The 24,179-nt window shown below is 41.6% G+C and overlaps 6 protein-coding genes across 6 annotated transcripts; 3 read left to right on the forward strand and 3 right to left on the reverse strand.

The window, feature by feature from the left end:
* Positions 1 to 9,393: 9,393 nt before the first annotated feature.
* On the forward strand, positions 9,394 to 11,367 carry CLUP02_15444 (lactose permease; the record flags this gene model as incomplete). The annotated part of the gene is made up of 7 exons (XM_049294368.1): positions 9,394 to 9,568; positions 9,620 to 9,732; positions 9,786 to 10,052; positions 10,153 to 10,304; positions 10,356 to 10,606; positions 10,663 to 11,093; positions 11,167 to 11,367. The coding sequence occupies 7 exons, from the start codon at positions 9,394 to 9,396 to the stop codon at positions 11,365 to 11,367; spliced, it is 1,590 nt and encodes a 529-aa protein (XP_049151514.1).
* Positions 11,368 to 11,424: 57 nt separating this feature from the next.
* Positions 11,425 to 13,524, reverse strand: CLUP02_15445 (heterokaryon incompatibility protein; the record flags this gene model as incomplete). Its single annotated transcript, XM_049294369.1, has 2 exons — positions 11,425 to 13,051; positions 13,136 to 13,524. 2 exons carry the CDS (start codon positions 13,522 to 13,524, stop codon positions 11,425 to 11,427), a joined length of 2,016 nt encoding a protein of 671 aa, XP_049151515.1.
* A 653-nt stretch (positions 13,525 to 14,177) lies between these two features.
* CLUP02_15446 (ATP-dependent RNA helicase DBP9) lies at positions 14,178 to 17,297 on the forward strand (the record flags this gene model as incomplete). Its single annotated transcript, XM_049294370.1, has 7 exons — positions 14,178 to 14,459; positions 14,518 to 15,740; positions 15,820 to 16,036; positions 16,098 to 16,454; positions 16,617 to 16,744; positions 16,812 to 16,880; positions 16,928 to 17,297. The coding sequence occupies 7 exons, from the start codon at positions 14,178 to 14,180 to the stop codon at positions 17,295 to 17,297; spliced, it is 2,646 nt and encodes an 881-aa protein (XP_049151516.1).
* A 979-nt stretch (positions 17,298 to 18,276) lies between these two features.
* CLUP02_15447 (methyltransferase) lies at positions 18,277 to 18,912 on the forward strand (the record flags this gene model as incomplete). Its single annotated transcript, XM_049294371.1, has 1 exon — positions 18,277 to 18,912. One exon carries the CDS (start codon positions 18,277 to 18,279, stop codon positions 18,910 to 18,912), a length of 636 nt encoding a protein of 211 aa, XP_049151517.1.
* On the reverse strand, positions 18,821 to 20,222 carry CLUP02_15448 (uncharacterized protein; the record flags this gene model as incomplete). Its single annotated transcript, XM_049294372.1, has 2 exons — positions 18,821 to 19,940; positions 20,134 to 20,222. The coding sequence occupies 2 exons, from the start codon at positions 20,220 to 20,222 to the stop codon at positions 18,821 to 18,823; spliced, it is 1,209 nt and encodes a 402-aa protein (XP_049151518.1).
* Positions 20,223 to 20,301: 79 nt separating this feature from the next.
* Positions 20,302 to 20,800, reverse strand: CLUP02_15449 (uncharacterized protein; the record flags this gene model as incomplete). Its single annotated transcript, XM_049294373.1, has 3 exons — positions 20,302 to 20,509; positions 20,567 to 20,589; positions 20,735 to 20,800. The coding sequence occupies 3 exons, from the start codon at positions 20,798 to 20,800 to the stop codon at positions 20,302 to 20,304; spliced, it is 297 nt and encodes a 98-aa protein (XP_049151519.1).
* Between the last annotated feature and the right edge of the window lie 3,379 nt (positions 20,801 to 24,179).

A 24,179-nucleotide genomic window follows, 5' to 3' on the forward strand; every position in this document is an offset into this window, starting at 1 on the left:
ACAGGGGAAGAGGTGATGAGAAGCGGTGTTGACTTCTACCGCACCCTCTGACCTTGCGATTCGGGACCCCCAAATAGCATTGCCACTGAATGGGTCTTTCTTCAGTTGCCAGACATAATGAAGATCTCAACATTTTTTCGAGGTCACGCGCGCCGTTCCATACCCACTGCAAGCTTTGGTTCACAAACAACGCAACACAATTTTCATAAGACGAAGCTTTCTATGGTATTGTAGTGTTTCGAAACTAAGGCAGGCAATGGTCATGGTGGAGGACTGTTAGACAACTCAGGGAAGTTGCGAGTTTAGAAAAGAGATTGACAGGACGTAGATAACCTATGTGATTACGAGTGAGGTGTTGGCTGTAAGCGAATGACTTTTGCCACAGACATCCAGGTGATAATTGAGGATTCACCCTCGGATTTCAGCCATACACGAGCACTCTGAGAGCTTGAATCTGTAGATTTGTCTCATCTAATTACTCAATCGTTGGCATTAGGTAATGATCAGTCGGAGACTCAGGGAAACCACTTGAGAGCCCCTTTCATCTCCTCAATGACACTGTTCTTTAGCGGAGTCCATCCATCCTGGCCTCCCCACTTGCGGAGTGGTTCTCTGGATGGCTGCACAAGGAGTCTCAACCATCAATTCATTCAGCTGGCCGCAACCAGCAGCAGCGTTCTAAATGGCCCCTTCCTCGTAACTAGCCGGCATTTGTCGCATTGTTTTCCGCAACAGAAACCACACTATACACAACTCGCCTTACAGTACAAAGTCGCCTGTGCGCGACTGTTCATGGATGCTATTTCATGCTTGAAAATGCGGTCACCGATTAGTGATTCGATCTTCACAATAGCTGTTTTCCTGGCACAAGATGAGGTGAGTCAGCACAACTATGCTATTCGCATGAGGATTTCGGAGTCATTCAACTGAACTTCGACAACTGACAGATCTTGGTGGGTGATGTTGCTTCGACGCAGCAGCACTTACAAGGTGCGATCCATCTGGTGAGACATAATGGAGTGTTGAATAACAGGGGCTTCAACAAATTCCTCTACGACATCATTCAAAAGACATCATAAAATCTGACTTGATGAAGGGGCTGGCCCATTAGTTGAAGTCTGGGAAATTGAATAGTCCCTGATCTGAGATCGGCAATGGCATTGTTGGTCCATGAGCGACTCGCGTTCGCAGCAAGTCATGTACGCACTGACTTTGGGATAATATGAAGAGTCCATATAAGTGCCAGAAGCCACTGATGAGCGTCCCGTCTGTTGCGATTCATTGATAGTTGCACTATCCTCTGACATTGCCAATATTCGCTCTTTTAAACAAAATTTGGAAAGGTTAGAAGAGTCCAGCGCCTGCAATGAGTGTCAACAACGTGCGACTGATAGTAACGGAGTTGACCATCGCGAGGGCTTGTGCGCAACTTTAGACTGAGACTGATCATATTAGCACACAGCACGAGATCTGTCGGATTGGAAGTCCAATTCGACCGCGGCATATAGCCGACTGCGCAGGGGCCAATTAGGGGCCCTATTTACGATTATCGTAGCCAGCCTAACCTACGGTTAGAACCTCCTTTTTATACCTACTATACAAATATTTATATAGTTTAATTAATCTTTTCGTTAACTACGGTTCGAACTAACTACCCTATAATAAGAATACTAATACTAATTAGTAATTAAATTCTATTATTATAGATTAGTAAGGTATTTTATTACGTAAAAAAAACGACCTCTTAATACCGTACGGGATAAGAGATTCGTACTAATTAATTTTATAAAAGTAGACGAAAAAGGAGGTAAGTTTTAAATACTATACGGAATTAAGTAATCGTAGCCCTTTATTATTTATAAGAGGTTAATGTTTACTATATTAAACTATATTAATTAATAAAACTACTTAAGTAACTAGCCTTTTGCTATCGCCCCGAGTAGCTTTTTTATTAAACGACTTTTTTATAGCCGGCCTATAATTAAAAATTAATTAGTTAAATTAATAAAAAGAAATACTTACGTAACGACTATCTACCTAATTAATTAATATAACGAACGAGCTTAATAATATAATATAAAAGAGTACCGCGCGATTAAAAAAAGGGATTTTTAAACGTAAATATTCTTATTTAGTAGCGAAAGTAACTCTATAAGAGTTATTAAACTAAGAGATTTATAATATATAAAAAAGTCTATTACTACGAGGATTTTATAGGTATAATCTTAAGCCCGCGATCTAAATAACCTCTTTATAGTTCCCTTAACTACCCCCCGGGTATTACTTAGGAATATAGTATAAGGGACGGTTTAATAAAGGAAGAGGGGATTTAGAAGTCCTAATAATATCGAGTTAAGAATATTACGAATCTTAAAAATTAACTTAAAAAAAAAGCGGCTACTTTAAAATAATCTTATAACCTCCCGCTAAAGTTATTATTAGCTTAAAAAAAGGCTAAAAAAACGAGGATCTAAAAGGAAAAAAAAAGAATCCTCTAAAAGGCTGCTAAAGGGCTTTTTTTTATATTAGCTCTTAATATAAGATTACTAATTTTAAAAAATTAACTAAGTAATAAAAGGGATCGCTAGTAAGCGATAACTACTTAACTATAATTAAGCTATAAAAAAGACTACCTAAAAGATATAAAATAAGGTATTAAGAGGCTATAAAGGATAAGATCTCTAAAGTATTTAACCCCACTATATACGAATAATAAATAAGTATTTTTAATAAGTCCTTAAAATCTACGATTTTATAAAAAAGAGGGCTTAACTTTATTAACCGTACTTAACGGCCTATATAGTTCTTAATAGTTTATATAGCTCCTCTACGAGCCGCCCGGCGTTTATTTTTAACTATTTTTATAAAATACTACTTAAAAAGAGGTAAGTTAAGGAAAGAAGCTATTTAGAGATTATAAAGAGCACGAGGCTTAAGAAGCTAAAAATATATAAAATAATAAAAATCGGTAACTAATAAAGATCTTAAGACTAATTACTATATCTTTTTATAGTAATATAAACTTCTACTATTATTATTATAAAAAAGAATTATTAAAACTTACCTTTTTAAACTAAATAAAAAAGAGGATTTTAGTAAGTATGATAGCTAGCAATTTAAAAGGGTAGTAGTAATCGCTAGAAATAATAAAAATAAGAGTAGTAGTAAGATAGTAAGAAGAAGCGGGAGTCTCCTAGACCTTAATAAATTCGTTAGGTAGTAAAAATATAAATTTATTATAACTAGCGTATAAATTAGATATATCCTTATTAAAATTAAATACGCTAGCGATTGCTAATACGGGTATAAGTTAGAGTACGACCCTTAGTAAGTTAGGGTAAAGAAGAAGAGAATAAAACCTAATCTTAAATAGAATCCTAATCCCTTATAAATAAGTAAATATTAACCTAGATTATTAGGGGACGTAAATGTATAGAATTATAGATTAGCCTAACGGTAAGTAAATTAATATAGTATTAATCTATTTAATTAAGGTCTATAAAAAAAAGGGGCTATAGGAGTAACCCCTATTTTATAAGATTATAAACGACCTTAGCTACTAGTTAAATAAATAGTTTGTAAGTATAAGCCTAGGGATCGTAAAAGTAATTAATAAATTCCTTTATAGGTAAAGGGTATTATTAGCGCAATTATAATTATAAAAGCTATATAAAATACTAATAACGATAATTATAAAAGAGGAATTCGTGCTATAAAACTAGGCATAAGTCGATAAAGCGTATAATCGCTTTAATAAATTTAAAAAAAAAGTAAACGACTTAGATTTCCTCCCTATAATTACTAACGGAAATCTATTGTTATAAAAGGATATACTGGGGCAAAATATAATACTAGAAATATAATAATCGATAATTCCGCTTATTTCGATCTATAACTTGTTACCGCTACTAATATAAAATTTAGTACCGATCGGCTAATAAAAAAAGAAGTAAATAACCTAAAGTTACTAATAATACGTAATAACGTAAGGATCGTATATAAATACTAAAAATCTAATAATAAATACGAAATAATTTATAAACCTTAAAAAGATCTTTTTAAAAAAGAAATTATACTCTAAAGGGAAATATAAAGTCTTATAAAAAACCCTAATAATATTTTATAATTACTATAAAAAAGTTAGAATTAGGAAATACTAGTACCATTCGGTAATTAATATCGTACTTATAAACAAAGCCTCTAATTACTACTACGAAATAGTACGTAATCTTAATTAAAATAAGTTTTTTAATATAATTAACGTAATCTAAAGCCGCTTCGAAACCTACGATAAGAACTTAAAGCTCCTATCTAAGCTATGAGTAATTTTTTTCGTATTTATAGCTAGGATAATAAAGGGCAAATCGTAAATAAAGATCCTTAAAAAGCTCATTAATTAAATTAATAAGCTAATAAAAACCTAACTAAATAAGAAGATAAATGAGTAAAAAGTCGGATATCTCTATACTATAGTCTAGCGTATATTAGAAGTAAAAATAACCCTATATTAAGTACTTAAAGACTACGAGACGCTCTACTCGAGGCTAAGATCTAGCTTTAATATTAAAGTAAGAATACCGCGCTAAACCTACCTCTAGGTATACGACGGCCCTTATTAGTAATATTAAGTTAATTAAAAAAAAAAAAAAAAAAAAAGAGGCTAAATACGGTAATCGCTAATAAAGAGGCCTAGATTTGTTAAATAAGTAAAGATTTAACTTACGGGTAGGGTAATAAAAAAAGTAATACTATATTTATAAAAAGGATAAATATTAATTAAATAACTACTCCGAAAAAGAGCGTACTAAATTGTATAAATAATATAAAAAGTTAAGAGTAATAAACGGCAAAACTAGCCCTCGTCGGTTTAACTAATTCCTTGTTATATATAAGGGCAGATCCGGGGGTATAGAACTTAACGATAGTAGTTAAAGTAGTAGCTTAAAGCATATACTCCTTATAAAAGATTTAAAAAATAAAAAAGATCTTACCCCCTATACTAACGAATTAAATTATAATAAAATCGACGATATTAATTACTCTTTTTTTGCCCCGTTACTTTTTAGAGGATATATAAGGCTAAATAAATAAAGGGTAGTAAAAGCTCTTAATAAGTAGGCTTTTATTTATAGATAATAAGGGAAAGTCCCTTAAACGACGGATACGGAGGTAGCTAAAAGGGTAAATTTAATAGGGCCGAAGCCTATTCTCTTAATAATTAAAGAGAAAACGCTATCTCTCTTAATATTTAAAGAAAAAGAATATAGTACTAAGCAAATCTAGAGGTAACTAGAGGGGTCCTTTTTATACTACTTAAATCCCTCGAATACTAAGCTTATATAAGTATTCTATATAAGTAAAAGGTACGGCCTAGATAATTTCTATAGGATTATCTTAAATACTAGGGTATCGTAATAGTTAACTAGAGGAAAAGGGTAATTTTAAGTATTATAAAAAATCGTACTAATAATACTTAATACGTTAATAGCGGGTATTATGAGGATTAATTTTGGCCTAAGTAAAGAAATCGTCGCCCTAAGTATAATAAAAATAGAGACGTATTTCGGAACAATAACTTTCTATATTTTACTTATTAATACCCCATTTCTCTTATATTTAAAAGATATAAATTAACTAAGTATTATATTCGATAATACGAAGAATAAAATCTCTAGCAATAAGCACTTCGAGATAGTTAAACGATAATAGGGGTATACGTTTATAAAGCTTAATAACGATACGAAGTTAATTAATTACCTAATAAAAAGTAAGCTTAAAAGACTATATTAGAAATTCGGGCACCCGTTAATCACGAGGTTATATAACTTCTTAAAGTAATTAGGTAATAATAATATTAAAATAGGGGCGCTAGAGTAGTTAATAAAAGTATATTATTAATACTAAATAAATACGCAAAGCCTACGCAAATTCAAGTTTAAATTACATAATAAGCTTAACTTTAACTAAGAAATCGTCGTTAATATTTTCTATTTAAATAGTCGGCTAGTACTATATATAATTAATATAGCTATATCCTTCTAGGTAAGGCAATTCCTCTAGGATCTATAAATAAAAATAGTATAAGTAGCCCTATAAAAAAGCTAGATCGATATATACTAAGGACCGCTAAACGGTATTAAAACTAATATTAGTACTAGCTTTAAGTTAGCAAAATTTAAAAATAATATAACGGCCTACGGTATATAACTAAAAATCGTACTTATTAAAGCGTACCATAGCATTAAAAAAGTAAAAAAGGCATACTAGTAATTAAAAAGGGCGTTTAAAATTATTAAAAAAAAATCCGGATTCTACTAATAACGAATACCTCTAAATAGTACTTAAATACTATAACAATACTATAAGGCCTAACGGACTTATACTAACGCTATTAATATTTAGAGCATATTTAAAAACGACCTTAGCCTTACTACCGTTACTAAGTATAAACTAACGAGCCCGAGTAGTTAAAAAGGTAATACGGGCACTACGTAAAATAAGTATAAAAAGGCAAATTAATAAAGTAATTACTACGTATAATAAGCCCAATATAGGGGGTAATCTAAATATACTACTAAATTCGGATATATAAGTATAGTACGAAATTACCTAACAGTGGGCTAGGCTATATAAGTTAATTTCTATTAACGAGCGCTCTTATATAATCATAAAAAATCGCAACTAGCTACTTAAAGTATTAATTACGATAATTAGACAGTACTATATAAATCCTAACGAAGTAATTTCTAACTTATAAAAAAAAGAAAAGCTAGGGGAAACTATATAACCCGTAGTAAAGGCATAAGGAATTATCCTTAATAAAATCGTTATAACAATATTAATAAATAATAAAAAAGAGGAAATTACTAAAAGGGTACTAATATTATTAGTAAGACGTTGTAAAAGACTACGATAGCAAGCCCTAACGTAGCAATTTATTACTAGTAACGAAGTAATTAACACCTTTTATATAATAATAAAAAAAGCTAATTTCGAGCTAGTGGTTAAACTATATAAAAAAGGCATAATTATAACTACTAAAAAGCTATATAAAAGATTAGATCTTATCGAAGTAGACACTCTTCGTAATTAAAAGGTCTATCGATTTATCCTATATAACCTAAAAAAATATATAAACCTCCGCATATTTAAATTATAAATAGTTCGTAAGATTAAAGAAAAAAGAATACCCTAGCTATATAAGAAGTCTAGATACGTAATTTAAGGGTACGGTAATATTAAAAAAGTAATACTACTTATATAATCGCCTACTATATAGCGCTATAGCTAACGATTAATAATAGTACTAATAATATTGCTATAAAAAAAGGGATACGAGATTTAGAGCCGTAATATTACCTAGGCCTATACCTAATCGGCTATAGGGCTTATAAAAAAAATCCTAGCCTATTTACTAAAAGAAATAGCTAGTAAGTACCTAAAAAGCACGATTATTAAAATACTTAAGCTACTATATAAGCTCGCAAAATCGGGCACTTATTAATAAGCTACTTACTACGATTTTTATATTAATTAACTATTAATAATTACTTCTATATATAACCCGTACTTATTAGTTATAGAGTATAAAAGTAACTAATTTAGGATCGTTAGAATATAAACTAATAATATATTAGGCCTATTTAATATTAACTTTATAAAAAAAGAGGATAAGGAGCTCTAAAAAGCGGGCTTTATAATAAAGCTAAAAGAGGTCCTTATAATAAATACCCCCCTAGTATTTAATAGCGGGATTTTTATAATTAAAGGGGAAACCGTCGTTTTTTAATAAAAGGGGTAGGGCGAGAAGATTAACCTCGTTAATCTAAACGTAATTAACGTTAAAAAGCGGTATAAAGCTAAGCTCGCGCAAGGGGTATATATTATAAGTATTTATTAGCCTGAGGTAACTTTTAACTACGCTAAGGTAGTATAGGCTATAAATCTAACCGAACGAAACGTTAAAATACTTAATAAGTAGCTTAAGTAGTAGTAAACGAATCTTAATTGAGGTCTTATTTACTACCTAATTAACCTTACGATTAGTAAGCTCTACGTCTTCGTTAATAAGTTATTTATAAATAATAACGACCTTACTTCGTAATTAGGGTATATTATTATCCTAGTTAATAAGAGTATAAGTAAGAGTAAATTTACTATATATAGTAATATAATCCACTACTCGTTAACTAAAAATAAGTAAGTAATAAGAAATATATTAACGTTAGAGGTCTATAGTATAGTTAATAGTATTAACCTCTTCTTTACAATTTTAATAACGCTAAAAAAAATTATTAATCGAATTAGCTTTCTACCTATTCTAATAGTTATTTATACTAATTCTTACTCGCTATATAAATACCTCGTTAAATTAAAAAAAAAAAAAAGAGGCTTATAATTAATATTATAGCCCTTAGGTAATTATATAAAAGGTATAAAATACTTAAGATCCGTTAGATTAATAATAAAAATAACCTCGTAAACGCTTTTATAAAAGTAATAATAAATAAGGGATTAAAGTAATTCGTAAGTAGTAAAAAAGTTACTATATAAATAAAGGGATAAGTTATATAAAAAAAGTAAAGAAAAGGGGGAAAAGGAGACGATATAATAAACGGGCCCGAGGTCGAATTATACCTCTAACCGTAGCGGTTAAATTAATAAAAGAAAGAGAAAGTTAGTATTAGATTAAAAGTCTAATTCGACTATAGTATATAGCTAACTGCGCAGGGGCTAATTAGGGGCCCTATTTACGATTATCGTAGCTAGCCTAACCTACGGTTAGAACCTCCTTTTTATACCTACTACGTAGATATTTATATAGTTTAATTAATCTCTTCGTTAACTACGGTTCGAACTAACTACCCTGTAATAGGGATACCAACAAGATCTGACACTGTACTCTACATGCCGGATAAAAAGTATGTAAGTAAGCCTAGCTAGTACTTTCTCCTCAATACCGGGAGCTATTTTGGAACATTGTCCATTACGATCCATGCCACACTTGCCTAGCTCAGCAGGGAATAAGGAGAATGGTGCTACAGACCTAGTATTTATTCGATAATTTATATCCCCGCATGGACCTAGCGTCGATGCTTTCCGGGGTTGGTTTAAATCCGGGGCACTGTCGTTGCCAGATTGCGGCTACAATCAGTGTCATATGCAGTCCATGTTGTGACATTTGATCAGCCGGATAGCGACTTGCTGTTAGATCTCTCTTTCAAGATTGTCAACTTCCTTCCTCCACCCCCTCCCGTTCCTGGGATCTCGTGGGCTGAACAGCCTGGGGTTATCGTTTCCCACGATCTAGTGTGACATCTCGCATTATTCGGCGGATAGGCTCCAGTGCCCTGCGAGCCTCACGGAAAGACATCCCCATTCATTGCTTGCACGATGGATAGGGACAACGCCAAGGACGGCCCCGTCCTCAAACACTTGGACGATGCCGACACCGGTGTTGATACCTATGCCACGATCATGGCAACAAACAAACCCGACCCGCGAGGACCCGGATACATCAGGCTATACCTCCTTGCCACAGTGTTGTTCTTCTGTTCGACCATGAATGGTAGAGAAGTTCCGCTCTCGTACTGTCCTTTCAACGGCTAATTCGACGTAGGATACGACAGCGCTCTTCTAGGGTCCATCAACGCATTACCCAATTACACGGAGTACTTTGGGCTTCCTGTAAAGGGCAACGCAAGCACTGGCATCGTGTTCGCCATCTTTCAGGTACAATTCGGTGGCAGAGCGTATTGAAATAAGGTTGCTAATATTGGGTCAAGGTCGGTCAAATGTGTGGTGCCCTCTTCATCTGGATGGCTGATTGGTACGGTCGAACCTGGCACATCTTCTTCGGCTGTTTGGGCGTTTGCATCGGGGCAATAATAACGGCACTATCAACGAGTCTGCCCATGTTTATTGGCGGTCGCTTCATCTTGTCGTTCTTTGCTACCTGTGCTCACACGTCTGCACCCCTTTACTTGGTCGAGATCGCGCCTGCTCGATATCGTGGCACTGTCGCAGGCCTCTACAACACCTTTTACAACGTGGTACGTGACAATTCAACAATAAAGAGAGGGACTGGAGTGGGAGGCTGAGACTTGAAATGAGTTGTTGAGGCTTGTGCTAACCGTCGCCCTTTTCATGTAGGGCTCAATATTGGCAACATCGGCAGTATACGCGTGCCACCGCTACCTGAGTGATCGCGGAGACTTGGATTGGAGAATACCGTTATGGCTTCAGATGGTGTGCCCTGGGCTTGTGTGTGTCTTGATCAAGTTCTTCCCCGAATCTCCTCGATGGTCAGTTGTCCCTCAACCACGGCCTCGAAGGTTTGACTGACCCTACGACAGGCTCGTCGCCAAGGACCGACATGACGAGGCAAAACATATCATTGCAACCTATCATACCAACGGGGACCTCGAGCATCCTCTCGTAGACCTGCAGATGAAGGAAATGATCAACTCGCTTGATCCAGCCCATGTACCTTCGTGGAAAGATCTCTTCGACTTGAGGGTCCTCGTCGAGAGTCGGTCTAGCAGGTACAGACTTATGCTCAATGTAGCGTTTTCTTGGTTTGGGCAGTTCAGTGGAAACAACATCAGTGAGTTCTTTGATGCAACAGGCTTTTTGTCTCCTGAATCAACTGACACATGCTAGTCTCGTACTACCTGCCCATCATGCTTGCGGGCGTCGGCATCACCGATACGAACACGAAACTGATACTCAATATCGTCTACTCCGTCATTGGCTGGGTCTTTTCGACCGCGGGCTCCCGTCTTCATGACGTTGTCGGTCGCCGCAAGATGCTCATTTCCACCACCGCAGGTATGACAGTCTGCCTAGCCCTAGTCGCCGGCTGCTCGGCAGCCTACACAGACTACGGCAATAAGATGGCGTCCACTGTCAGCATCGTCTTCATCTTTGTCTTTGGTGCCATCTTCGCCACGGGCTTCACGCCGATGCAGCCCATCTACCCGGCCGAGGTTGTCAGCAACAAGATGCGTGCCAAGGCGATGGGGACTTTCAAGCTTACGGCAGGTGCGGCGGGATTCCTCAACACTTTTGTTGGGCCTATTGCGCTCTCGAATGTGAGTACATCTCCGCATACTGAAATGATGGGATATGCTGTGCTGGTGTACTGATGCAATCAATCCCTAACAGATTGGGTACTGGTTCTATGTCTTCTTCGTGGCCTGGGACAGTTTCGAAATGGTTTTCATGTACTTCTTCTTTGTTGAGACCAAGGGTTTCACACTGGAAGAGCTGGATGAAGTGTTCGAAGCAGACAGCCCTCGTAAGGCTTCGGTAGAGGCAAAGAAGAGACAGCAAGTGATCATGAGGGCCAGTACGGCTGCGGCCTGAGACAAGTTCTTCCGTGAAATATAAGCCGCGGCATGGCTTGCCTTAGATTATCCCGAATCAGACGAGATCTATCTCAACCTCGGGCTTCTTCTCAAGCCAAGATTCATCTCTCAAACAAAACCACCCAGCCCGCTTCCACTTGCCCTCGTGCGGGACAATGATCAACCCCTCTTTTTCGATCAGCCGAAGACCCCATACCTCTTCGAACTGCGCTGCTTCCTCTGGCACATCAAAGCACCCCACAGCAACGACGTTGTCTCCGTTGCCCGTCGTATCTGGTTTTTGCCCGTTCGAGACGAGCAAGACGGAGTGGGGCAGCATCTTTTTGTAAGGTAGCCATCGCTTTCTTGTCTTATCCGCCTCAAACCACTCGACAACGCCCGTCTTGATCAGAGTCGCCTTGGCCGTGCGCCCCAAGATTTGCAGCGTACAAGACGGCATGTGAAGGACAGTCACATCGCAGTCCTCTGCGGCTGTCCACCTGGTTCCCAACGTGGGTTTTATCTTGACGTAGTTGCTGTCCTGGAAGAGTTTCGATTTTCTCGGATTGTAAATGCGACGAAGCGGACCTTCTACAGACGCCCAGGACCATGACGGCGCGCGAATCACCGGCGCTGGGGCAAATGGAGTTGGTTTCGGACGCGTCACTGAGGTGTTGAAGAACGCATGCACTTGGTTACGTGGTTTCCACAGCAAGCCTCTGACCAGATCGTCTTCCCAGATGCCCGCGAGATAGCGAGACTTGAGCACGTCTTTCGCAAGAATCGCGATGGATGCGATGGCGGCGAACACGTCATGGGGGTTCGATAGAGCTCTCATTGTGAACGAGTCGACGAAGTCGTACCACATTGAGAGGGTGGTCTCCTTATCAGCCGCGGAATGGGGGACGCCCCTGGAGAAACCAGGAGTCAGGAAAGTGGGCTTGAGGTCTTGGAAATCGACTTGGCCGTCTTCCCAGTTCTTTTCCTCTCGGCATTGGTAGATGGTCTGTTCCTGGCCGAATATGATAGCCCGCGTTGAGAGCTTTTCTTCCTGAAAACACCACCCGCGCGTGGACACTGGCCCGATGAGGGTAGATCTCGGAAGACAGACACCGATTGTGTCTTTGGTGTCTGGGCTCAGCGGCAAGGTGCATGGAGGGACTCTTTGATCAAGTCCATTTGCGAGAAAGCCGTTGCGCGCGTCGTCTGAACGACCGGCAATTATGGTCAAAGCCGCGTTGCCATAGACGTGTGCCATCCGTTGCGATTCGAAAGCCCAGTCATCGGCATCGCCCTGTATGATGCAAAGGGCGTCGATCCAGAGATACGCAATGCCGAGCGTGCGTGCGAATCGAATGGACTCTCGATGAGTCTGGGTAAGCTTCTCTTCTGTGACGCCATCCAGAAGCTCATCTTTGGTCTTATGCGTTAGGGTGAACGTATCTTTACCGGGCCCCCAGCAATAGGAGAGAGCAATGTATGGCTCCCTAAGGCCACTCGTGACTATCAGTCTCGGCTTTTCGCCGATGCGGCCAACCTCAATGACGTGAGTTGGCATCTCCGAGGACCTCGGTGTACAGAGCTTGTGAGAGTCTTTGCACTTTTTCAAACGCCAACCTGCTAGGTCTATGTAGAGATTAGGATCATGGTCCGCAATGATGTATCGTTCGATGAATCTGCGGGCTGCTGGCGTTTTACGGCTTCTGCAAATGTTCAGTTCTCATGCAATGTGCCAAGTCCTGGCCCAAGATAAAGGACTAAAAGAACTTTGAACTTGGAGGTCTTACGCGAAAAGAGACAAACGCGAGGCAAATGGCATCCCGGGGCGATTGGTCTCTTCCAAACCGACATCAGGATACATTCTGCCGCACGAGATCCATATGGCACATCCCGGGAGCTGGTGGCCGACGCCGCGGTTGCCTTGCCTCACCTCGCCATGGAGCCAGATGCTCGGAACAAACGTCTCTTCCTCGTAGCCTGATGGTATTTGATCATTAAGAAGGGCGTCCGTGACGCTATGATGAATGTCATCCATGACGCGGGTATAGCATAGGTTGCAGAAGGGACATTTCGCATCGGCACTCTGCTGGAGGGCCTTCAGGCTGGGGTGAAAGCGGACATCTGTGGCATCTAGCTTCTCAATGTTGAGCGCTGAACAGATCTGGCAGAGGGACATGATTGCGGCGTACGTCCTTCCAATATCTTAGTCGACGAGACGTTGAAGTGATTGCCGTACAGAAGGTACGGGAAGCATGAAGTTGTGAAGTGAGCGTGGTCCAGCATCCCGGCCACGAACAGCTGACACCATGCCAGTCAGTGGGACTTTGGAATGGGTGCATAACAAGGATCCTATTGGTCATTGAACCGCTAAATGTCCTAAATATGCAGGTAATACGCCAAGTTTTGTCGGGCTCCTTTGGACTGAGAGCAATCCACTAAGTAACTGGCGGCCAAGTTGTGAGGAGGAGTCGTAGACACTGTCATCTTGGAGTACCGCAAACCCTGAGATCCTCCCGATATTATTGAGTTAGAGTGAAAAGTAGGTGATGAAAGAGAATAATAAATTGTAATAGGATTAAGTAGAGAGGTAATAGTGTGACAATCCCGAGATGCTAAAGCGCGAGCTAAGTCTCGAGGAACGCACCCGCACCAAAAAAAGCCTGCCTTACATAAGCCATTTTCCACGCTAACGCGGACTGATAAGATAAGAAAAGACCCACCCCGCCGCAATCTGGATTTTTTTTTGATCTGGGCAGGATTGCCTGCGTCGCGGACTTTTGCTGCAGGTTCCTTTGAACATCATACTTTTCCAACACAACAATATCCACGATGAAGAGAAAGGCCGACGAGACTGCGACCGCGCCCGAGAGCGAGAAGCGCGCAAAGACGGAAACCTCTACATCCGAACTATCTTTCTCTGATCTGGGCCTCGACACTCGATTGGTACAGGCTGTCGCTGCCGAGAGCTTCAAGGACCCTACCCCGGTGCAACAGAGGGCAATTCCATTGGCCCTGGACGGCAAAGATGTCGCCGCGAAGGCGCCCACAGGTTCCGGAAAGACGGCTGCATACATTCTGCCTGTGCTATCGAGCATCCTGAAGCGCAAAGCTGTACGTAGCAGTTTTGAGAATGGAATAACTGAACCTTGCTAACCGCCATAAACTCTAGGCCGATTCTTCGCCTGCTACCACCGCCCTGATCCTCGTCCCTACCCGTGAGCTTGCCGACCAAGTTCTCAAAGCGATCGAACAGTTCTCAGCATACTGCGCAAAAGACATTCACGCAGTCAAGCTTGTCGACAAGATTTCTGATGCGGTTCAGCGTTCCCTCCTTTCAAACTTCCCCGATGTCGTAGTCTCTACACCCGCTACCGCATGGCGCAACATCACCTCCGATGCGATGTCGCTCGATAATCTGGCGTGCTTGGTTCTCGACGAGGCTGACCTCATCCTGTCATACGGCTACGATGAAGACCTCGAGAACATTGCCCGAAAGCTTCCCAAGGGTGTTCAGCTCTTGCTGATGAGCGCGACGTTGTCTACAGATGTCACTACTCTTGGAGGAATTTTCGGACGCAAGCCTACCATCTTGGATCTTGACGAGGAGGAGACAGAGAATGACAATCTGTCACAATTCGTTGTCAGCTGTGGAGAGGATGAGAAGTTCCTGTTGGCATTCATCATCTTTAAGCTGAAGCTTGTCAAGGGCAAATGTCTCATCTTCGTAAACGACGTCGACCGTTCATATCGCCTGAAGCTGTTCCTCGAGCAGTTCCAGGTCCGCAGCTGTATTCTGAACTCGGAGTTGCCCGTCACATCGAGAGCGCACGTGCTGGAGGAGTTCAACCGTGGAGTCTACGAAATCATCATTGCGTCCGACGAGAAGAGCGCAATGGGCGCCGAGGAGAGGGATGCCGAAGAAGGAGAGGGATCAGAGGCGAAGAAGGAGAAGGACTCCAAGAAGAAGCGCAAGTCGAAGCGAGACGCTGAGTTTGGCGTTTCCCGGGGTATCGACTTCAAGAATGTGGCAGCCGTGGTCAATTTCGACCTGCCGACATCAGCATCATCATACACACATCGGATTGGCCGCACAGCGCGCGCTGGTCGGACAGGCATGGCACTGTCATTCTACGTTCCTCAAGAGTTGTACCGCAAGCACGTCCCCACGAGCATAGAAACCGCAGAGAACGACGAGAAGATCCTGGCCAGGATTAAGAAGCAACAAGCGAAGCTAGGCAAGGAGGTGAAGCCTTACAACTTCAAGAAGGAGCATCTGGATGCATTCAGGTATCGTCTGGATGACGCTCTGAGAGCAGTCACCAAGGTTGCAGTTCGTGAGGCGCGTATGAGAGAATTGAAGCAGGAGATTCTCAAGAGCGAGAAGCTGAAGAGGTATGTTTGTTCAGCCTAGGCTTCTCATGCCCAACGCGGGATTTGACTTGAACCTTGCTTATCAGCTAATCAATCATAGATACTTTGAGGAGAACCCAACAGAGTTGCAGCACCTCAGACACGACGGAGAGTTGAGAACAGCCAGGCAGCAGCCTCACCTGCGGCACGTTCCTGAATACCTGTTGCCGAAGGAAGGCAAGGAGTCACTCACAAAGAATGACATCGGTATGGTGCCGTTCCGAAAGATTGGTGGCAAGCAGAGGAGGAATAAGAGCAAGCCCGGCAAAGGCAAGAAGGTGGGAACGAGAAAAGTCAATCCTCTGAAGACTTTCAAGGCACGGAGAAAATGAGTAAAAGCATCAATCTTTTCCGGAACCGGTGGAATTAGATATTAATAGCGACTCCCATTGTTTCCTGTATGTTCTTACCGCGACGTACCTTATCGAAGGCGAGACTGAGTTCGAGCCCCCCGGCAATGATAGCTGCGAGTTCCGTTCTGGCCGTATCTCAATCTGCGTCATATTCATTGCCGCTCCCAATGCGCCGTTGGCTACGCGGCTATCGCAGGGTCGATCTGCGCGTTGGCTACATGTAGTCGTCCGAGCTATGACGATCTCATGTGATCGTGGAAACCTACGAGTCCTTTATTCTCTCGCATTCTCTGCTGTCAATCCGATTGGCTCCCAGGTCAAGCAAAGATCACGAACAGCCTCAGTAAATATAGTTAAGGTGCTCGAACTCCTGGTCTTTCGGTTCTCAGTCCATAGTTGGCCTAGTTCACAAAGCCAAGCCTTTACACTCGCGGCTCAACCGATCTGACAAGAGAGAAATTCTCCCCGGACGCTGAAAAAGAACAGAACACTGACCTGCCATTAGGCCTGCTGCATGTCATCGGGGCGTGGTCCGAAGATGCTTCTGATCCAAGCTGACAACCCGGGGAGGGAAGAAAATGGAACGGCCGAAGTCCATGCTCAGACGGAGATAGAGCGCTGGAGCCATACACGGTGTGTTTCGGCACGAGTCGAAAAGTCATCCCATCTCTCGGCCCTTGCGAACCTCCCTTCATCGCAGCTCCCCGCGCCTCGAAACTGACGAATCGCATAGGGTTCCGAGAACCCTCGGCGGTCCGATGCGAAGCTTGTGGCATCGCGGATGGCCCCGGAGCACGGATGACGCACCCGTCGCAGCTCGGGGGTATTGATTCTTGGCTATCGCGGAGACGCCCCGACCGCGGTTGGTCTGTTGGTCTCGCGACATCAACCGCAACTGGGGCAGTTGCTGGCGAATGGAGTAAATAGACGCGCCAGGAGATACGACTGTCCCTTTTTCTCGTCTTGGGTTGAATATGAGTCGTTGCCACACAACCTGTCACATCACCCCGCAAGCATGCATGTCAGATATGTCAGAGCATGTGGTCACCATGCTGACGAGTTCGAGGGCGGATATAATGATCCAAGGGTGACCCGGGAGTTTGGGACGAGTCGAACCACTGAATCAGAAGTCCGCATAACGCCGCTTCCTTTTCCCATACGTACGAAAGGCACGAAAGTCGACTAGCACCACGCAGCTAATTCTTTTCTAAGTACCTTGTTATCGAAGAAAGTTAATTCTTTCTAAGTTATAAGTATAAAAATATAGTTTTAGTAAAATAGTATAGTACTTACCTAGTACTTAAATTAAAATACTTTTTTAAGCTTATTATAAAAAAAAATAACTATATTACTAATTACTTATTATTAAGGTCCATAAGTAGTACTATAGCTTTAATTATAATAACTTTACTTATAATAAATAAAAAGTCTAATTATAAATCCCTTAAAAGCCTCTTTTTAAAAGCTATAAGAGCCTCTAAGTTAAGTTAAAATACTTATTAAAATACTAATAATTAAACTAACCTTATAATAATAACTTTAATAAAAGACTTAGTAAATAATACTAAAAGCTTTATTAATATTAAGTATAATTTATAAAATATAATAACGTAGTTATAAAGTATTACTAATATATCCTATATTAAAAAGGGTATTATTAATATTAATAAAATAAATAGGGCTATATTAATATAATACCTCGGCTTCCTCTTATAACTTAAAAATAATCGCTTTAAATAATATTAAAAGTTTATTAAAAAGCTCTCTTAAGTACTCTAATATATTTATTATTATTTTTATAATAATAAAACTCCTAGTACTTATATATAAGAGTAAGTTACTTATTTTTAAATAATAATACTAGCTTATTAATAAGCTATTAAAACTATAATTTTAGTAATCCTTTAACGAGGGAGAGGGTAGAATAGAAGAAAGGATAAGTAATTTATAAAAAGGGTTAAGGTTAAATAGTGCGGAATTTGAGGGCAGGGTAGCGTCTATATATACTACGGTAATCCTTTAGTAATGCAAAACGATAGAGTTAAACAGTGAGCTAATTCTTTTCAGCTCTTAACACAAAAAGGGTCGCCAAGTTTCCATTCTTGAACTAGAGCCTTGGCCTGTCTCACACACACAAGGAAAGGCGCAGGAGATATTAGACCACGATGATCGCCAGCACAATAACACAACCGGACTCACCATGCTCTCTTCAATCCTCAGATATTGAAAAGTTTGCAAGCATGGCAGCAACAGCAAAGCCGAACACGGCGGCCGGTGCCGCAATCTACATGCCCATACTCCTTCGCTACATCTATGACCCGGTCGTCCTCGGCTTCTACTGCCCGAAAGCATGGCGTATCACATCAAGACGCATGCGGGAGTTCTTCAACAGGCACGTCTCCAGCGCCTCGGCCCGTTCACAGTCGCCCAGCCTCCGCAGAACATCAGATACCAACGCCTTCTCACCCTGTCGGATACTGGATATCGGCGTCGGCACGGGATACTTTCTCAAGCATGCACCCATACCAGCCGGGTCCGAGGTCTACCTCGCCGACCTCAACCCCGCGGCCCTGGAAGCAGCTAGAGAACGAACGCTAGACGCGCATCCCGAGACGACCTGCGAGACCTCTGTCGCCGACTTTCTAGACCCCCTGGGAACGGGCCTATGCTGCAAGGACCTTGGCGGGGGAGACTTTGACGCGATTTCCGTCATGATGCTGCTGCATTGCGTGCCTGGTCCGCCGTCGAATAAGGCCGAGGCTTTAATGCGCTTGCGGCGAAGAGGTAGATGGATACGATGACCACCCACTTTCCGGCACCCGTCTCGGCGTGAACCTCACCAGCTGCAAATAGCGAGCCCATTAGTAGCATCAAAGCGGTGATGAGAATGCCACCGAGCAGACTTGATGTCCGGCGTCCCCATCTGTCTGCTAAGAATGTTGCCGGTATAGTGGCTGCCAGGATGACCAGAGCTGAGACGCCGGATGCGAGAAATGTGGCCTCTTCACCACTCAGTCCAGCTTGTGTGAAAAGAATGGGTGCATAGTAGAGAATACCATCAATACCGCTCCACTGTTGCATTCCCAGCAAGAAACAGCCAAAGATGGTCCTGCTCCGAAAGGGTGCCGAAAAAGCTTCCTTGAAGTCGGTGAACAGTTGTCGTAAGGTTTCCAGGAGTGTAACGTCGGGTTTCTGCTCTTGTGCCTGGGCCAGGGACTGCTCCAGCAGTTCCTCACGCTCACTTTGGTCCAGGCCAAGACGGTCCAGCACGCCTCGGGCTTCTTCAACTCGTCCTTTTCCGAGAAGCCATCTGGGTGACGGTGGGACGATCCAGTAAGTGCTCGAGAGAGCAAATCCCAGAAATGAAGCTACAGCCAGCGGCAGGCGCCATGCCAGGGATGATATCTCGATACGGGCGGTGGCATAACACATGAAGTAGCCGATGACAATACCAGTGACGATGGAAAACTGCGGCAGAGCAGTGATGATACCCCGGACACGGGCAGGCGAGATTTCCGACACTTGAACGTAAACGTTGCTTAGAAACATGCCCTCGCCGACGCCTTTGATGAGACGACGCAAGATGAAGACACCTAGGACAGGCGAAGCGCACTCGATCCCAGCGCCGCAGCCGTAGACGAAGGCGCCCAGAGAGAAGAGGAGGACGTGCCCAAAACGGTCTGCCATGGCGCCGGATACCAGAGCTGACAGGGCGCCAGGGATGAGGACGGACGAGACGATTACGCCGTGCATTGTGGGGGAGAAGTCGCCAAAGGTGTGACGGAAGGACGGCATGGTCGTAACGGGGCCAATGCTTCCTGTATCGAGGCTTGATAGATTGATCAGCATGCATGTCAGCTAGGGGGGTGGTTCGTCCGGGATCTGGGCCTAAACACTATGACAAAAGACGAAAGCGAGCCACTACTATGAAGAGCATGGCAAGGTGTATGTAGAGTAGAGTGAAGCAAAGTAGAAGAGACAGACCCCCGCGCCGACGGGCGCAGGAGCTTTGTTGGACATACCCAAACAGCATGGCAACGCATGATGCGACGATGCTTGCTCTCACATAGAGAGGGACAGGGAACAATGCCGCCATTTTTGCCGCCGGCATTGTGACAGCGACTGGGGAAACCTTGACAGACAAAGAGCCTTTTCAAGAAAGAAGAATAATAGAACCCCCTCGCGGGTGGTTAGGTTGGCAATGGTGTTTTCTCGAAGGATGCGACAGATCCCCGCGACCCTTGCCCGCGGACTCCAAAATGTCTCCGTGGGTTGCAAAATTTGGCGGGGGGGCTTATCGTGTTCTCCACCTCAACTATTGAATCGCCGGTGGCCGGGGAAAGCGTCTTCGGTCCCGGGCTGTTCTTGTTGTCTCCACTTGCCGGTTTTCGCGGTTCGCTGACTCGGGTGAGTTTGACGATCTGCGGGTTCCACTTTTACTCCGACGTAGCTGACCAATGGCACAATACCGTTGCCGGCTAAGACGGTTGTCAAGGCATAGGGCGAGGAAGGCAAAACTCGCCTCTGCCCCGCTCGAATTACTCGCTATTGACAAAGTCTAATAAGTTATGACAACTTTGCGGCAATGTATCCGCCCGTCATCCTTATTAGATTTGTGATCACCCGCTGCAAGTGTAGCGCTGGCTCTTGGTTACAGCAATCAGCGTTGGCACCTTCCAATAGAGCCATCGAAACTAGTGTGGTAAAGCCCGTTAGGTATTGTGGCTGAACTTGAGAAGCTAATGATAATATTAATGAAATTGTTGAAACTAGTTTAACCCAGACGTACAAAGTGAACCATCACTTAGCACTTAGACAGGAGGAGAGCAACGGATACCCTAGCTGTTCGAAACCGCTGAATACAAACATAAAGTGAGCGATCGAGATCGCCTACAAAGCTCCCGATATTGACAATAGAATATGAACAATAAGGTGAGCTAGAAAACCCCGAACTAGTTCCCCGTCGGTGGCTTTCAGTGGCTTATGAAGCCCGTGGAGTGGGAACGCGGCTCCGGCAGTGGTTTAAGCTTCTTGAAATCCGTATGTACGGGCCTTTTTCGGCTCCAGCTATGATCACCTGGTTGAGACAAAACGCCAATTACCTATTATGGCCACTACTTCGCTTTCGGGACAGCGTATCCCATCGGACACGGGCCGCCCACGTGAAGTACGCAAGCTTGATCCTCTATGTGCACCGAAGCCTTGGCTGATAAATCACGGCGCAGGTGATTGAAACATCGACAGGGTTTGGAATACTAGAAGTTCGCAATCATTCTACCACATGCAGAACATTTTTAAACTAGTAAGTGTTCCCGCGCTTAGAGTTGAAATGGTGCTACTGTTACGTTAGCGTCGAATGCCAGGCTTCGTCCAATGTCACGTATAGCGAAAAGCTTGCCGTATACTCCGTACAGAAATGACAAATGGTATGTTCTGGTATATCATAAGGTAATTAGGCTTAATTCATTCGACGTATTGGATGGTCACGGAATACCGCAGGCCCGAGATAATGGTATACGTTGGCAGAATAACTGACAGCGGCAAAACTCATTTCATCTCATCACCGTTCACTGGCTGCGACACGTGTCATGCCGTTGCTTGACTGTCGATCATACTTTTGTTGGGCCCTTGCAGCCGATGGGACGTCAACAGGAATTCGGGATTTGGACGACATCTCAAGTGAATTAAACAGGAGCAACTTAGTCGCGAGATTCTCGTGGAACACTGAGGCGTATTTCGGAAATGGTTCTGTCTTCTGGGTTCCGTAATCTTTGGATCGCTTAGACGACTCCTGCAGGTTTGCGTTGGCGAGGTAGCTCTAGAGAGACAGGGATACGGATGCGAAATTGATACGAACCCACTTATCCGTGACTCGAGCGATGGACTCGGAGGAATACTCCGGATTTCTCTGAGCACGCCTTGCGGGCCTTTCTCTGCTTTCCCCTCTCTTTCTTCCTACCTGGAGCCTGAGCATCTCCGAGGATGAGAGCCCTGGAAGCGATTAACGTTGTCGGAAGCTTGGTGGTGCTCAATAAGCCGAGGTGGATGCTTTGCCAGGTGCTGCTGTGAAACTCATGATCTTCACAGACTAGAGCCACCATTGGCTGCAGCGGCTAAGTCGTGAGGTGTTACGTAGGCGTGTCCAAACTATCGGCACAGGGAAGACGCAATTGCCAATAATTGCCCAGGCATAGGCTCGTCAGTGAACCCGGTGCACCGGTTCGCTCCATCGCCAAGACAGAAAACATCAGCCCAAGAAAAAAGACCGACCTTTATCTGCCGCCGGTCACAAACGGTGGTTCCCAGGGCGCAACAACCAGACGGTTCCACAACTATCGCTACTGCCCATCCGGGTACGAACGGAGATCAACAGTCAGTGCTATCGTCCTAAAGATAATCAAGCAGGGTATAGAAATAGACCGGATAAGAGCGTGACGGCACTTCAATACAAGGGGACTTTCCCCGTGCAGCACTGCCCTTCCCCCGCCCGCAATCATCGCCTTGAACCCCTACTTGAAGACTTCGAGTGACCCTTATTTCGTAGATCTTCTGGGGGACGTGCTCGCAGGGCCGCGGCCTGCGGACTTGTGACACACTACCGCCCGTGGCTCCAGAGCCCCCACTACGGCAGACTGCAAGAGGCACTCCGCTAAAACCGTTCTTTCTAATAGACCTACGGCTACCGTAAATTTTAGGTATTAATAGTGCGACTTTCTCATATATATAAATAAATATTATAATAAATCCCGTATATTATTATAAGGAATTATTTATAACTATAAGTAGTAGTAGTTATATAAGGGCGGTTATATTGCTTAGTAAAAGTGGGGTAGCTAGGGAGTATATTCTTCTTATTAATTTCTATTATTAATTAATTTCTTTTTTTTTTAACTAACTTAATATTTTTTAAGTAAAGTAAGTAATCCGCTTACGCCCCTATAGTTACTTATTAATAACTATATTTCGCTTTATTAAATTTTATACCCTTTTTTATTTTATTTTTATTACTATTACTTAATTATATATATAATTATAAGTATAATATTTGCGATTTACTAATTAGAAATATTAATTAGGTATAATTAGGTAATTTTATACGTAATTATTAGTATAATCTTTATTAATTAGTAATTATACTTCTTTTTAGGCTAATATATGCGCAATTATAAGTATAATTACGCGTATATACTTATTTATAATTTAATTCTTTTTATTTTTTTATTTTTTTAGTATTAACTATTTACGTATATATATTAATAATTTCGTATTAAACACTCCCTTTTTTAATAATTACGTATACTATATAATACTTATAATAAGCGCTTAATATAGCGTTTTGGCCCGTATTAAAGGTATATAGCTCCTAATAGTCCCCGTATATTAACTTACGTAGTACCCTAATAACCTTATATTTTGTAAAATAACCTCTTATTTCTTTATTAATTATTACGAAAGTAACTTTGTTTACCTTATTATTCGCCTTATTATCAATATTACGTAAGCAAACTATATACTATATTAATCTACGATTTCTATAGATTATTATAGGTATTAATTATATAAGTAATACTGCTTATATAAGCTTACGTAAGCAATAGAAAGTACTAGAAGGTAACTAAATAATCTAGAATTTACTTAAGGCGGAATTACGTACTACGATTACGTATTTACTTACGTATATACTTATTAATTATATTATAATTAATAAGTAATGGAATATTTTAGTAGGAGGTTTTTATACCTATATATAGGCGTATACTTACCTATTTAGACCTTTTATTAAGTAAGTAACTTCTTATATAGTAATTTAACTATATTACTCTCTTTACTATAAAAACCTCTTTTATATACGCTTATTTCCCCTATATTTATATGTTCTTACTTCTATATGAATATTCATTTTTATATTCTTTATAAGAATATCCCGCATTACCTCGTTAAAGCTATACGTACTAGAGTTATTTACCGTACTAAAGGGTACAGTAGAAAGTATTTTTTATATATAAGTTCGTTAATAAGCTTATGTTATTAACTAAAATAAACTTTATTTTATATATTATAAAACCTT

This window comes from Colletotrichum lupini, chromosome 8 (assembly GCF_023278565.1).
Source record: "Colletotrichum lupini chromosome 8, complete sequence".
Lineage (NCBI taxonomy): Eukaryota > Fungi > Ascomycota > Sordariomycetes > Glomerellales > Glomerellaceae > Colletotrichum > Colletotrichum lupini.